This window comes from Phocoena sinus, chromosome 2 (genome assembly GCF_008692025.1).
Source record: "Phocoena sinus isolate mPhoSin1 chromosome 2, mPhoSin1.pri, whole genome shotgun sequence".
In the NCBI taxonomy this organism is placed as follows: Eukaryota; Metazoa; Chordata; class Mammalia; order Artiodactyla; family Phocoenidae; genus Phocoena; species Phocoena sinus.
The window spans coordinates 143,556,348-143,571,755 of record NC_045764.1 but is presented as its reverse complement, the minus strand read 5'-3'; the positions used below and the strand labels follow the sequence as shown (position 1 = coordinate 143,571,755).

Here is a 15,408-nt window from a genome sequence, read left to right as displayed (position 1 = left end):
TGTGTTTGCATCTACGCTTCTTTTTTCTTTTCTAATGTTATTAGTACTTTTTCTTCATCTAACTGGTCAAAGGTTTCTCTATTCTCTTGTACTTGTCAAAAAACCAGCTTTTGACATTAAATCTATTGTTCTTTCCATTTAAATAATTTAATTCCTTTTTTCTGCTCTAGTTTATTTCCCTTTTCAATTTCTAATCACTTGAGCTGTATGTTCAGTTGAATTATTTTCCATCTTTTTTTCTACCAGAAATATTTAAAGGTACAAATTTGCTCTATGGACTAGTTTTCCTCAAAGATTATACTATATATGTTTTCACTATTAATACCTCTGATTTTCTTCCTTTCTGTGCTTCCTAACTCGAGTACCAAAAAGAGCACTTTGCAGCAATGCAGATTAACAAAGCCAAAATTATCATCATCAATGAAAACATATAGAAGTAAATTAATATACAGTATAATTTTTTAATAAAACTAACTCACGATTGGGACTTCCCTGGTGGCACAGTGGTTAAGAATCTGCCTGCCGGTGTGGGGGACACAGGTTCAATCCCTGGTCTAGGAAGATCCCACATGCCGCGAAGCAACTAAGCCTGTGCACCAGAACTACTAAGCCTGTACTCAAGAGTCCACGAGCCACAACTGCTGAGCCCGGTGCTAAAACTACTGAAACTCGCGTGCCTAAAGCCCGTGCTCCACAACAAGAGAAGCCACCTCAGTGAGAAGCCCGCGCACCGCAACAAAGAGTAGCCCCCTCTTGCCGCATCTAGAGAAAGCCTGTGCACAGCAGCAAAGACCCAACGCAGCCAAAATTAAATTAATTAATTTTTTAAAAAGTAACTAATGATTAGAACAGGAATCTAGTAATTCTCTAATACCTCTTATGGTTATTTTAAATAATTTTTCAAGTAATTCCCCCATCAAACCTAAGAGATGATAATTTTGGGATTAATTAATTTGACCACAAGTAGATCATAGCAATGACAGCATCAAAATTAGCCTGTCCTCTGGTTTTGGTACCTAGAAAAACATGTTTCTAAATGTAAAGTTCTATATGTATAAACAGGGGGGCATAGCAATTATTATCTTTTGCAAGAATTCGATTAAAGTCTTACTAATGGTCGAGTGCAGTAATCCAAAACTGTGAATAATTAAATGCTGATTTTTAAAATAGGGTACTTTTCTTTTTTAAATATATCATATCCCAGTTAATTTAAAATGAAATTTATAGTCCCTAAGAAAGTAATCCTGAGAGAGAAAGAAAATTTTCAATTAGAAATGCACTTTGAACAAAATGTACAAAGTCAACTCAATAATTTTGTGTATAGACACTTTTTTTCTATCTTTACCTTTTTATTTATTTATTTATTTTGGCTGCACTGCACGGCTTGCAGGATCTTAGTTCCTCGACCAGGGATTGAACTTGGGGCCATGGCAGTGAAAGTGCCAAGTCCTAACCACTGGACTGCAGGGGAATTCCCTCCTATTTTTACTTTTAAATCAGTTCCTAGCACCTCTGAGATAGTCCCTTCTAAAGAAATTTCAACTCCTGTTATGTGTTTATTTCCTTCCCCTATTAATCTAGTTGTTCTATTTTAGTGTCAACATACAACATGAGCTACTTCTACAAAGGCCTAAGGAATTAAAAGGCTATTCTTACCTCATACTGGCTCCTTTCCATTAGGCTATAAAAATGCTCTAATCTCTTATCTTTAAAAAAAAAAAGTTCTCTCTTGATCTTGTACTCTTCTCTAGCTAAAATACTTTATTTTCCTTCAAAGAATTTTAAACTAATTTTTTTAAATTACAGAAATGGTATATGTTAAATGTGAAAAATCAGAAAATACATAATCCAAAAGAAGGAAATAAAACTCACCATAATCCCCAAACCTAGGGAGAATCATTTGGCATATATCCTCCTATATTCTTATACTTGTTTTTACCAAAATATTCACCAAGAGATACACATCTGACAGGAGGACTTGTAACTAGAGTACATTAAGAACTCTTACAACTCAATAAAATTTACAATATGATTTTTAAAATGGGAAAAAGATCAAAATATTTTCCAAAAGAAGGAAACAGCTTATGAAAAAATGCTCAACATATGGAAATGCAAACTAAAACAAGATACTGTTACACATCTGCTAGAATAATAAAATGGAAATAACCTAAATATCCACCAATAGGAAAGTGGTTAAACAAATTGTAGGATATGCATACGATGGAATACTACTCAACAAGAAGCTCAAACGACTAAATACATGCAACACACTGATGAATTTGAAAAACATTATACTAAACAAAGCAAGTCAGATATAAAAGACTACATATTATTTTATTCCATTTATATGAAATTTCCAGAAAAGGCAAATCTGTAAAAACAGAAAACAGATCACTGGCTGCCTACGGTCTGGGGAGTGGGAAGTGGTTACTGTCTACAAAAGAAATTAAGGGAGCTTTATGCATTCACGGATGTTTCTATAACTTGACTGTGGTGGTAGATTACACAGGCGTATACATGTGCCAAAAATATTGAACTATATAATGAAGCATACCAATTTTAAGTGTACATAAATTATATCTCAATAAAGTTGGTTATCTAAAACAATACACCCATAACCTCAAAACCATGAGAAAATCTTTGTGTATATCCTTTACTTCTTACTTTTACCAGAATGAGATCATGCTAGTCATACTGTTTTATAACAATGTAACTATTTCAATTTGATACTAATTATTTTTTTAAATTAATTAATTAATTTGTTTATTTTTTACTGCATTGGGTCTTCATTGCTGCACGCGGGCTTTCTCTAGTTGCAGTGAGCGGGGGCTACTCTTCGTTGCAGTGAGCAGGCTTCTCATTGCGGTGGCCTCTCTTGTTGCAGAGCACAGGCTCCAGGTGCGTGGGCTCCAGCAGTTGTGGCACACGGGCTCCAGAGCGCAGGCTTAGTAGTTGTGGCGCATGGGCTTAGCTGCTCCGTGGCACGTGCAATATTCCCAGACCAGGGCTCAAACCCGTCTCTCCTGCATTGGCAGGCGGATTCTTAACCACTGCACCGCAGGGAAGCCCTAATTTCCTACTGAAATATTTCTTCACTTCATGTTCAATGGCTGTTCAAAATCTTACATCTGGACAATTACACTAGCCTCCATACTCTAAGCCGGACTCCATTCTTGATCTCACACATCTCCCGCAATGTTATCAGAATAATACTTTAAACAGGAAGCCTGTTTATATCAAACTCTTGTTTAAAATCCTTCGGTAGCTCTGCAATCACTTATAAATTTCTTGCTTTGAACTCTCTTTTAGTGGCTTTTGTGTATTAAATTTGAGAAACACATCAACATCTAAATAAGAAAATTACCTATATATCCACCACCCAGAGATAGCCTTGTTAATAATTTATTATTTCTCTCAATATCTCTTTACCTGCATTTTCAAATAGGATATCTGTGTGTATACACATTTTATCTATACTTTAATAGGCCTCATGTTGACTACCAAATGAATCAAGGTTTTAGTTTTTCAAAGTAACTTCTTCACATTTTCCCTGTTCCCCTACAACATTTCATGACTTTTTCTTGTTTTACTGCACTAGCTAGTACCTCCAGAAAAATGCTGAATACTAGTGGTGAGAATCTGTAGATTCCTTTTATTATTCCAGGCTTAAAAAGCAACATGCTGGGGACTTCCCTGGTGGCACAGTGGTTAAAAATCTGCCTGCCAATGCAGGGAACACGTGTTTGAGCCCTGGTCTGGGAAGATCCCACATGCCATGGAGCAACTAAGCCCATGCACCACAACTACTGAGCCTGCGCTCTAGAGCCCGAGGCCACAACTACTGAGCCCGCGTGCCACAACTACTGAAGCCCACGCGCCTAGAGCCTGTGCTCCACAAGAGAAGCCACCGCAATGAGAAGCCCGTGCACCGCAATGAAGAGCAGCCCCTGCTCACTGCCACTAGAGAAAGCCCGCGCGCAGCAACAAAGACCCAACGCAGACAAAAATTAAAAAAAAAAAAAGCAACATGTTGGGTGTTTCATCATTAGGTAAGATGCTCCCTATTAGTTTCTGATATTGTTCTTCATCAAGTTAACAAAATGTACCTGGTTTTCTAAGAATTCTCATTATCAAGGAAAAGGTATTAAATTTTTTTCAGATGTCTTTTCTGCATCAAGTTGATCATATGTTTTTCTCCTTTCATCTATTCATGTAACTTAATTATTTTAAAATGTTTACTAATGTGGATCCATTGTAAGAAAATTTAAACTTATTAATATGGCTTATTTGGCCTTCAGGACCTGGACTCTATCTTGAAAATCATATCCTACTCCTTACTCATTGTGCAATAAATATGCCATGCTTTCTCAGTCACTACTATCCTTGAACCCTTTGCCAGTGGAAAGGCTTTCCTTCTTTCTTGGGCTTTCAGGTAAATTCCCAACTGTCCTTCAAGACTTAGCATATTAAATTTTCTGTTTCTTCCTTCCTCCCAAATCTCCTCCTCTGCCATGTCTGCCTCTCCCCAACCCCTACTGAAGTAGGCACATCTCATTACGCTCTTGGTACCTTTTTCATACTGCCACCATAGTACTTCTCATTAGATTGTGATTGTTAACTCATTTTTCTTCCACAGTGAGAGTCTAACTCAATTTTCACTGGTTGATGTGCATCTGGGCTCCTTCCAGCTTCTAATGATTATCTGGCTGCTATGAACGTTTATGCTTAAGCCTTTGTGTGGATATGTTTTCATCTCTCTCAGGTACATACCCAGACATAAAAATGTTGGGTCACAGATATAGGTACTTTAGCTTTAGCAGACATTTCCAAACATTTTCCAAAGTGGCAATACCAATTTATACTCCACCAGTAACACTATCAGAGTTTCAGTTCCTCCATAAGTTCATTAAGATTTAACATTGCCAGTCTTGCAAAAATTTTTTTAGTCATTTTGGTGTCTATGCGGTAGTCTCTCATTTTGTTTTAATTTGCATTTCTCTATTAGCTAATGATGCTGAACTTTTCATACTTACTGGCTGTTGGGGTTTCCTCTTTTTGAGAAGTCTCTGTTCAAGTCCTTTGCCCATTAAAAAAAAACTAAGTAGTCTCTTTCTTGTTAATTTGCGACAGTTCTTTTGGATGCAAGTTTTTGTTATATACATACTTATACACGTATATACCTCAATATCTCAAAATCAAACACCATTTTCTAGTTTGTTGGCTTGCATTTTTACTGGATAAGCAAAAGTTCATTTAACGAAACCCAGGTTCTCAACCTTTTCTTGATAAAAGCACTTTAAAAATGACCAAAAAACTTGTTTTACATTTATTAATGAGTATCCTGGATTGTCAAAGATATAATCTGGATCTCAGTATCTGAAGTTTTCAGAAGCTGTATTATCTATTATATGATATTTAATGTTTAACTGATATTTTAAGCTATAAAAACAAAGAACACTTCCTAATGTGTTAAGACATTCTTTCATCAAATTCTTGAGTTTTTTTTACTTACTTGGATTAAATTTCCATTTAAAAATGATATACTAACTGAAACATGAGGTAATTTCTTCCTTTAAATACTGTATATGAAAAAAGCTGGAATTATGAATGCTAAAAAGCAAAAAATTAGGCAATGGGCATATGAGTAGCCTAGTTAGTCTCATCCCAGTCACAAAACCTCACCTGGCCTCAAAATTCAGAAACATAAAACAGAAGGGTTGAATAAGGTGACTGTTAAGCTTTTCCAGCTGTAAAATAAAAGCAATGGGTCCATTTAACCTTCAGAATTTTGTTATCAGATTTAACACTCTTCTTTGATGAGTTCCAGGTACATCCTTTTCTCACATGTTATGCACTGTCAAGTCAGGGCTGCCACACAGTTGTGCATGCACAACTCCAGGGGAAGTCATTCACTTTGTAGCACAACCGTATGTTGTTGCCCCAACTAGGTTAGTCATTTTGCACTCATTTTAAGACCAGTCTCAGCCCAATGTCACTAATCACCTACTAGCCCACCACCACCAAAGCAATACAATTCTCAAGTATTACTGAAGGCTGTGAAAGCAAACTTTGAGAAAATCTCCTTGATATAGAATCAATACTTTTACAATTGTGAACCATGTACATGTTAACTATGCTAAATCTAATATTGAAAATTGAGTTTTTAAAGCCCTTTTTAACCATTTCTTTCTCTCAAAGCATTACTCTTTAAGCCACTTCTAGTTCTTTGCCTCTCAACTCCTAAAACCTTTAAAGCTACGTTGCCTCCTTTTTTTTTTCCTTTCCTTCCAGCCTTTCTGTTGTGCCACTTTCTTCCAATGGAGCAATTTAAATCTCTCTTGTTTATATCATTCTCTTTTCTACCTACTGTTCTTAATGAAACAAAGCCCCAGTACCTAGCTGGACAAACCTTCCTCCTAAATGGGAAGAGAAGGATTACACTGATCTATTATGTATTCCTCCCAACCCTACACAATAAAACTTATACTATATTTGTGAATAAATAAGATCAAAGTACTGTCAGCTATTTCAATCTCTATAAGGAATTTTCAGGAAACCCATTTAAACTATAAGTAAAACTACAGGGATAATTTATTAATGAAAAATTCTGCATATTTAGTTTCAATAATAAAAAATGAGCACAAAGAATAGGTCTCAACTAGGTCTTTTAACTAGCAGATGGGAAATTTCCCCTCTAGGAACAGGTCCCTAGGTCACACTCCTATCCTGAGCAACATGAGACTTCTCTCTGCCACTCTTGCACATAGGACCTTCGCTCACTGTAAGCATCTACATGAAGAAAATACATTCTGTGCTAATTCAAAAAGTGCCTCCTAACCTATTTTACGTGTCTGTAGCTCTGGAAGCCCTACCCTTCCCTCAGCCCATTTTCTGTTTTGTGTCTGGGTTCAGTGAAATAGATTTACCTGATGGGCTTCCAGAATTATTCATTTTAAAATAACTTAAAATCCTGTAATAATGACAGAATGTCCACCCCCCAAAAACAGGAGATGGCTTACTTACATCCTTTTAAAACCTTCAATTTAAAATATGTTTGCAGAGGGACTTCCCTGGTGGTCCAGTGGTTAAGACTCTGTGTTCCCAATGCAGGGGGCCCAGGTTCGATCCCCAGTCAGGGAACTAGATCCTGCATGCCGCAACTAAAGATCCCACACACCACAACTAAAGATGCCGCGTGCTGCAACTAAGACCCGGTGCAGCCAAATAAATACTTTTTAAAATAAATAAAATAAAATATGTTTGCAAAACACATTAAACACTAAACATCAACAAGCAGCAGACACTAGAACTTAACTATCAGCATGTTAACATGAGAAACTCTCACTGTACATTAAAATTTAATTATTTTGGACCTTCTATACAGTATCTATAGAGGAAAAACTTCAAAATACCTACAAGTAACAAATCTTAGAAGTTACATATTTATGATACCTGATTATCAAATATAATTTAATCTCATCAGTATTAATTTATCTCAGTTTATAATGTATAATGCTTAAAATAAAACTATACTACATTAAAATTTTTCCCCTTTAGTAATTTAGACAAATATTTCTCTTACTATGCAAATATGGAGTTGTATATACAAACCTAATGCTATTCTCTTCATGAAACAGAGCCCTGACTGTGAACTAAGCATATATTTTTTTCAGGATAAAATACACATAAGCAAATTTTTCCTAACACAATAAATTATTAACATGTGATCAGCAGTAATTAATTCTAACAAACCTTATATTCACACCAGTATTTTCCAAGAACGCTGCCTTACTATCACTATCAATTACTTTGTATATGTCAATGAGACGTTCAGAATACATACCTCTTGTGCAAGGTCTTGTGCATTGGAGATAAGAGGAAATGGAGGACTGGCCTTGTTCATGTGTACTGTGACAGCGTTGTATATCTTAAATGCATTCTGGAAATCTTTATTTTGTACAAGTTGTAAAAGCAGTGAAATATCCTCCTGGCTCTGAGAATCTACCAAAGTATGTTGGATATGTTTAAGTGAAGAAAACAGGTCTTCCACTTCTAGTAGGAGAAGGAAAAGGTATCCAAAAATTAATTTTCTGTCTTAATTCCACATGTATTTTAAGATAAAATTTCTTGAACCAATAACAATTAAAGTTTTCAAGAAAAACAAAACTTGCAAATATTTTTGAGTGTCAAATCACTGTCATTTTACTGATTTTTAAGTAAGACTTTAAAAATTATACAACAGAATAACTTTTTTTCAAGAGTGTTTTAATTATGGAACTAATACATATCACTATAAAAATAAATGAAGGATAGAATACATAAATGAATAAAAAATTTTAAACCACCAATAGTCCTATCACTTAGAAACAACTTAAAAAAAAATCGTACTGCATTTCCTTTTTTCATTTAACAGGGCATTTTCATTGTTTTCCCACATCACCAAACAGTCTTTAAAAAACTTATAATGGCTCCATGATGTTCTATTATATGTTTAAACTAAAACTTATAATAACCATTACACTAAGTTGAGCATTCAGGGTGCTTCCAATTTTTTGCTAGTATAAGTAATGAGCATTTCTGTACATAATGATCACTGCTATGTACAGTAAAAATGTCTGAGATCCTGGTGTTTCTTAAAATAATTCCAAGAAACAGAATTTTTAAATAAGATTCTGACATTTTAAAAGCCAAAGAGTTTTCTAGGGAGGTTTTACTAATTTATATCCCATTACCAATATTTTTACCAATATTCAAATTTACGATTTTTAAAAACCTTCCACTTCTTTAACAGGGAGGTTGAAGTTTACTCAGGCACTTCTTTCGTGGTTCATAGAACTCCTATGAACATGTGAGTCTCCTAAAGTTTTACTGAACATTTGGGGCATGTGTACATGTGCACGTTCCCTTTAGTGTGCACGTGCAGCACATACATTTTTCTGGAAGAGGGTTATCCCCAAATGGTTAAGAACTACAGTTTATCTCTTCTCTGACCCCCAAGAGGTAGATATATGCACATGTATACACTCTGTCACATTTGCTGGAAATAGTTTTCTAATTTTTCCATCTGTCTGTTAATTGCATTTGTGGTACCTTTATTGTAGAAGTTTCCGGCTGTTATGTGTTAAGAATGATCCACCTTTCCCTGTGTGATTTCTTTCACTGTCCAAGCTTATAAACTCCTTCCCCTAGGTCATTAAATGTTTACCTACATTTAAATTTTCTAATGGCTTCTATTTTGTAGTTAACTTCAATCTCTCTGGAATTTTGTTATAGATTTGAGGGGAAATTTTAACTTCATTTCTTTTCTTCCAAATGGTTAACCAATTATTCTAACACCATTTATTGAATAATCCCTCCTTTTCCACTGATTTACGATACCACCAAATTCTTACATATATCAGGGTCTGTTTCTAGTCCACTGGTCTATCAGAACCACAATCTTCTTACAATAGTATTATAGTCTTTGCTCATATTGATATGACAAATACTTGCTCATTACTTTTTCAAAAATGTCTTGACTTCAAATGAGCTACAGAATCATTTTTAAGATACCTCCTCACTCTATTTCCTATTCATCCAGAAAGAAAAACCTATTGAGATGCTGACTAAAATTAAAACTGTAAATGATTCTGGGAAAAACTTTCAGTAGATAGTATCTGTGTATATCTGTGTCTTATACAGTCACATTAAAAAAAAAAAAAGCAAAAAACCTCTTGGTTTAAGTCTTTCTGTTAGTTTTCTTCACACAGGACCTGTAGAAAAGTTACTGATTCTTATTTATCTTATATCCTACTAGTTAAGAGTTGTTAAATGTTTTATAGGTTAGAATAGCTCTTCTGTTGATTCTGAAGTTCCCTATCTTTCCCCCCGAAATCAAAACAGCTTTAGCTCTCCTTATAAAAATTATATATGCTCTTTAGTAATTTAAAATGCACCAAAAAACTGGAAAAAAAATTGAAAGTCAAAACTGTTATTTGAATGACCTAAGAAGTTGTGATCCAGAACTAAATAAAACTTGAGAAACAGCCAGAATTTAACCATAAGTTAATGTTATCTACAAGAGTAGACAGAATATAGATAGGGGAAATTTAAAGATGTTGGTCAAACAGTACAAACTGTCAGTTTTAAGGTGAATAAGTTCTGAGGATCTAATGGACAGCAGTGGTGACTAGAGTCAATAATACTGTATTGTATACTTGAAATTTGCTGAGAGTACATCTTAAGCATTCTCACCACACACACAAAAGGTAACTATGTGAGGTGATGGATGTGTTAATCAACTTAATTGTGGTAAACATGTCACAATATCGCATTGTACACTTTAGATATATAAAATTTTTTTGCCAACTATACTTCAATAAAGTTGGGGTGGGGGAAGAATATGGAGTGTCAGATTTCATCAAATTCGAAGAAGTCACCACAGAATTACCTAAGTGTATAAAGAATTCCCTGAGTATAAAGAATTCAATAGCCTTAAAGTATCTTTAGAGCAAAACAGGAAAGCATTTAAATATCTTAAAAGGAAAAAGAATTACAAAACCAACAAAGTAGTTAAGGTAATTGACTACAATCTTAAGGAGACTATAGACTTTCTGAGTGGATAATGAGACTTCAGTTTAAAATTTCAGTAATCGTTTAAAGCGGCTCAGCCTGGTTGTCAGGGCAATGAGAAAATCAGGAGCTTCAGGATCTCACTGCTGAATGAAATCAATAAGCAACTTTAGACAGCCTAGAAGGTAACAAACTCCCTACTATGTCTCTTCAAGCCCAGGGGGATTTAAAATTTTAGAGACAAAGGAACTTCTACATAATCTCTGTGTACCAAAGCCACCCACAGACACTAAAATACTGACATTTAAAAAAATTTTATCTGTAGTCATACCTCTCAGATATAACTACTGGTATTATTTTGTTATACTATATATATATATATATATAGCCTTTCAGACTTGTAAAAAATGCTGATCCTAACCATAGAGGTCACATTGTAAATGTTGTTTTGTAATCTGATATTTTCCAATGTCTTTAGAATAAATTCTTAGGATAAAATTACTTATCAAATAATAAAAACATTTAAAACTTTGATACATATTGCCAAACTGCCCTACAGATTTGTACTAACTCATACTCCTACCACTAAAGAACTTGAGTGCCTGTTTCTACAAACAGCCCAAATTTTTCACTTTTGATGATCTGGTTAGGAAAACACGTATTTCTTTGTCTAGTAGTGACATTTAATGTATTTTCACAAGGTTAACAGTCATTTGTATTTCTTCTGTCGATTTTCTCCTTATCTTTTGACCATTTTTCTACTAGATTTTTTTCCTTAATGACTAGAATTACAGAGATTATATAAATATCCCTGCAGTCTTAAGCAGAATGTACTAAATTTTCTTGCTGTATCAGAACAATGGTTTTTAATCAAGGATATTTATGAGAATCACTAAGGACATTTACAAAGATATTTACATTCTGAGTTCTACCTCAAACACAAACACAATCAGAATCTCCTGTGTCTTCTTTAATTTTATATATATATATATTTTTTAAAGTTGACTATGTACCCTTCTGGTTAAGAACCAATGACTTACAGGCTTTATTAACAGTAGTTATTGTAATATTTTAAGACATGATATACTTGGGAATAACTAAAGCACTCACACCTATTTTCTTCTATACTAAATAACCTTGATTGCTGTACTGAATTTTTATGTCTGCTTTATAGTTATTCTAGTTCCTCCTTTGCAACTATTCAATATTTCCTTTTGTTGCCCTCTCTTACTTCCGTAGCAAACACAGCATATAATTTTCATTTTTAGAATATTTTACGCACAAATAAAATACTGTAGTCATAAGCCAGCAAGGAAATAGGAAAAGGTAGGGTAATCTAAACTAGGGACGGCTTAATGAGATAAAACTGGAGATCAATGGCCTTATTTCACGAGATCAGTTAACAGCTGAGATGCAGCACAGAGAGGCAACAGAAATTTTTTTTTTTTTTTTTTTTTTGCGGTACGCGGGCCTCTCACTGTCTTGGCCTCTCCCGCCGCAGAGCACAGGCTCCGGGCGCGCAGGCTCAGCGGCCATGGCTCACAGGCCCAGCCGTTCCGCGGCATGTGGGATCCTCCCAGACTGGGGCACAAACCCGCGTCCCCCGCATCGGCAGGCGCACTCCTAACCACTGCGCCACCAGGGAAGCCCAGGCAACAGGAAATTTTCTGGTTAATCCAAAAGGGATGATTGCTTTAAAGTTCTAAGAGGGGTTTCCCAGGTGGCGCAGTGGTTAAGAATCGATCATCTGCCAATGCTGGGGGCACAGGTTCGAGTCCTGGTCCGGGAAGATCCCACATGCCGCGGGGCAACTAAGCCCCTGAGCCACAACTACTGAGCCTGCGCTCTAGAGCCCACGAGCCACAACTACTTGAGCCCGTGTGCCACAACTACTGAAGCCTGCGCACCTAGAGCCCGTGCTCCGCATCAAGAGAAGCCACCCAATGAGAAGCCTGCGCACCACAAGGAAGAGTGGGCCTCACTCGCCGCAACTAGAAAACGCCCACGTGCAGCAATGAAGACCCAACGCAGCCAAAAAAAAAAAAGAAAAAAAAATTCTAAGAAATCAGTAGGCTTCTCGTGTTGATAGGAAGTTAGGTAAGGAATACAGGTTCCAGATAAAGAGTAAATCTGGTCAATTTTTTCATATTGTGTTCATACTGAGGAATTCTAAAGGCATAAAGACCATCTGGGACAGTTTAAAATCCAGAAAAGAAAAAAAAATCTCAGGGTCAAACTGGAAATGTCTTTCTCTCAGGAGATCAGGGACCAAGATAAGATCTATAGGAAATAGGAAGGCTGAAAGCAGAACAACAATACAACTGAGTCCCAAAGAGGCTGTTGACTTAGTACCTATCTACTTAAGTAAGGGCTATCAGGAGAACTTAAGGACCATGCCAAGTGCCAGAAATAACTTTAACTGTGCTTAAGGTTCAAATTTTGTAGGTTGGCATCAAGACCAATTTAAACTTGTTAATTATCATCCTTTACAAATTCACTAACCTCTATGAAGTCCTATTCACGTTTCTGTTGTTTAATTAGTAAAAAGTGTTTTCACTGAAATTATCTTTTTTTAGGAGTTGTCTCCAGACTTACTGCATTAATCAATGTTGCCAGACTAAATTGAGATCATTTGCACTTAAGCTCAGCTTTCACAATGAAATATCACCAACCCGTTATTTGTAGTTGAAAAACTACAAATATGTATTTGGCCTGAATTACACACTAGTCACTGCCAATATTGAATAGAAAGACACAGAACAATATCTGTATTACAGGCATATATACATATATATTATTTTATTTAATCCTCATAAAATCTGAGAAACTTTTCCCAATTTAAAAAAACCCACCAAAACCTGAGACATACATAGTTCAGAGCAAATCTCTACAGATGGAGAAAATGAAGTCATACAGAAAAATGGCACCTGGGTGAAGAATCTTTTTGAACTTCTAAGGCAGTGCTTTTTCTGCCATACCAAGGGCTTAAAAAAAGATAAATTTTTGTTTCTTTTTTAGATTTTAGGGCTTGATTGTGACATGTCATTTATCTGCTTTAGAAAAGCTGTCCTGAAGTGTCTTTCTGCCCAATATAGCAGCATGCAATGTACACTGACTAGTATTTAGAGGAGCTTACACATTCTATTTTACCATGTACCTGTACGAAGAATTTCCTCTAGTTAACTGTGTTTGTACATGTTCACACATATAATACACCCTCCAAATGCTACTTTTATAATACTGTTGCATTTTATTTCTGCTGTTTTAACCAAGTGTCTTATGCTTCAAATATTTTCTCAGAGTATTTTATTTCAACTCTAACATCACAATAGTATGCTAGGCAGTACACTGTAAAAGTTCAGCAAAAGAAACCAAAACTGCAGTTCTTGTGAATGTAGAGGCTATGTATCTTTTTGAGAAATATTGTAAAAACATCTTTGATAGTGTAGCACTAGCCTGGGTAACTAAGTAGTTCAGCAAAATTGATAACTTATGATTTAAATGGGAAGTTTTCAGATAAATTCCATATCTGCTTTCATGGCCAATTTAGCTGGGAAATTTTCCAGATAGCATTCTTAGGCAGGAAAGCTCCCCAAGTACTCTTATGCTTCAGGTTCAAATATGTTTCCATGACAAATGTTTAATGAACAAAGAGAACAGATTAAGTTACTAGACAATCAGAGTTTTTAAGACTTCATTAAATATAAATATATAGCTTGACAAGAAGATATGGATTAAACCATATGTAGCTGAAACAAATAAATATGTAAAAGGAAATATGAAACAGTAAATTATATAAACTTATTTATAAAGACATGAATTTCATCAGAGGGTTTATCAATTTAATGGAAATTAAAAATGATGCTGCCTCTGCCCAATAAAGTTTTAAGGTCACAGAGAAAGCAAAAAATATCTATCGCATTAGTCTTAAAATACTGATTAGGATAAATTTTACTGGAAAATTCTGAATGGAATTCTGCCAAAAAGGTCTTTTCTTTGATATTAAGTATGATGTCATAATGAAAAATAATTGTTGGCAATATCAACTCTGGGATTCTCATTCTGACACACATTCATATAAAAATTCTTAATTTCAAAAGGTATTTTGTTGTAGGTTTAAAAAACTTTGTTTCTATATGGTATATCTTTAAAAGCATTTTACAAATACATATTATGCAAAACAGCAAATTTTCTACACATAAGAAATGTTCCATTGTATGATGTAGTAATTAGATTACGTGCTACTTAAACGAAAACCACCTAAGTTCTTCGAAATTCTGTGCAATTCCAGAGGAAATCTGAAAAATCTAATCAGATGCAGCTAAATCCATCCTGTCAAATATGTACCCTCTTTTATAATAATGATGAAGATAGACAACAAAGAGAGGACAGACTATAGAGAGAACAGAGACTACCCATATACAGATATCAGAGGCTCCCTTCCCCATTCCCATACACAGAGACACAACAGGCACAAGGAAAAAGAACCACATGGACAGAGAAGTAGAGAGATAAATAAAGAACACAGAGCTACCAAGAAAGAATGACACAGGTGTAGAGTGGAGAGTGAACAAAGAAGGGGTTACTGAGGAAGAGCAGTACCCAGAACAAGGCAGGATGGAGGGAAGACAGAAATGTGGACGGACACTGTGCTGAGGGGAAGGCAAAGGCAGGCATGGCAAATCTGGCTTTGGTGGTAAACTCTAGTCTGTAGCAACTTCCCTAGAAGCAAGTTCTTTTTTTTTTTTTTTTTTTTTTTTGCAAGTTCTTTATATCTAGTTCAAATGCCTTGTCCTGCAGTTTGATCTATTTCCTCTTATTTGATGTTCAGTAGACATTGTTTTAAGTTTCCCACCT

General features: G+C 35.3%; 1 protein-coding gene across 4 annotated transcripts in view; it reads right to left on the bottom strand.

The window, feature by feature from the left end:
* MPP5 (membrane palmitoylated protein 5) overlaps positions 1-15,408 on the bottom strand; it is a 102,789-nt gene that overhangs the window by 43,798 nt on the left and 43,583 nt on the right. For all 4 annotated transcript variants that reach the window (XM_032620838.1, XM_032620847.1, XM_032620858.1 and 1 more), the window contains one exon: positions 7,844-8,052. In XM_032620838.1, the coding sequence (XP_032476729.1) occupies positions 7,844-8,052 (209 nt within the window). The remainder of the gene's footprint in view (positions 1-7,843; positions 8,053-15,408) is intronic.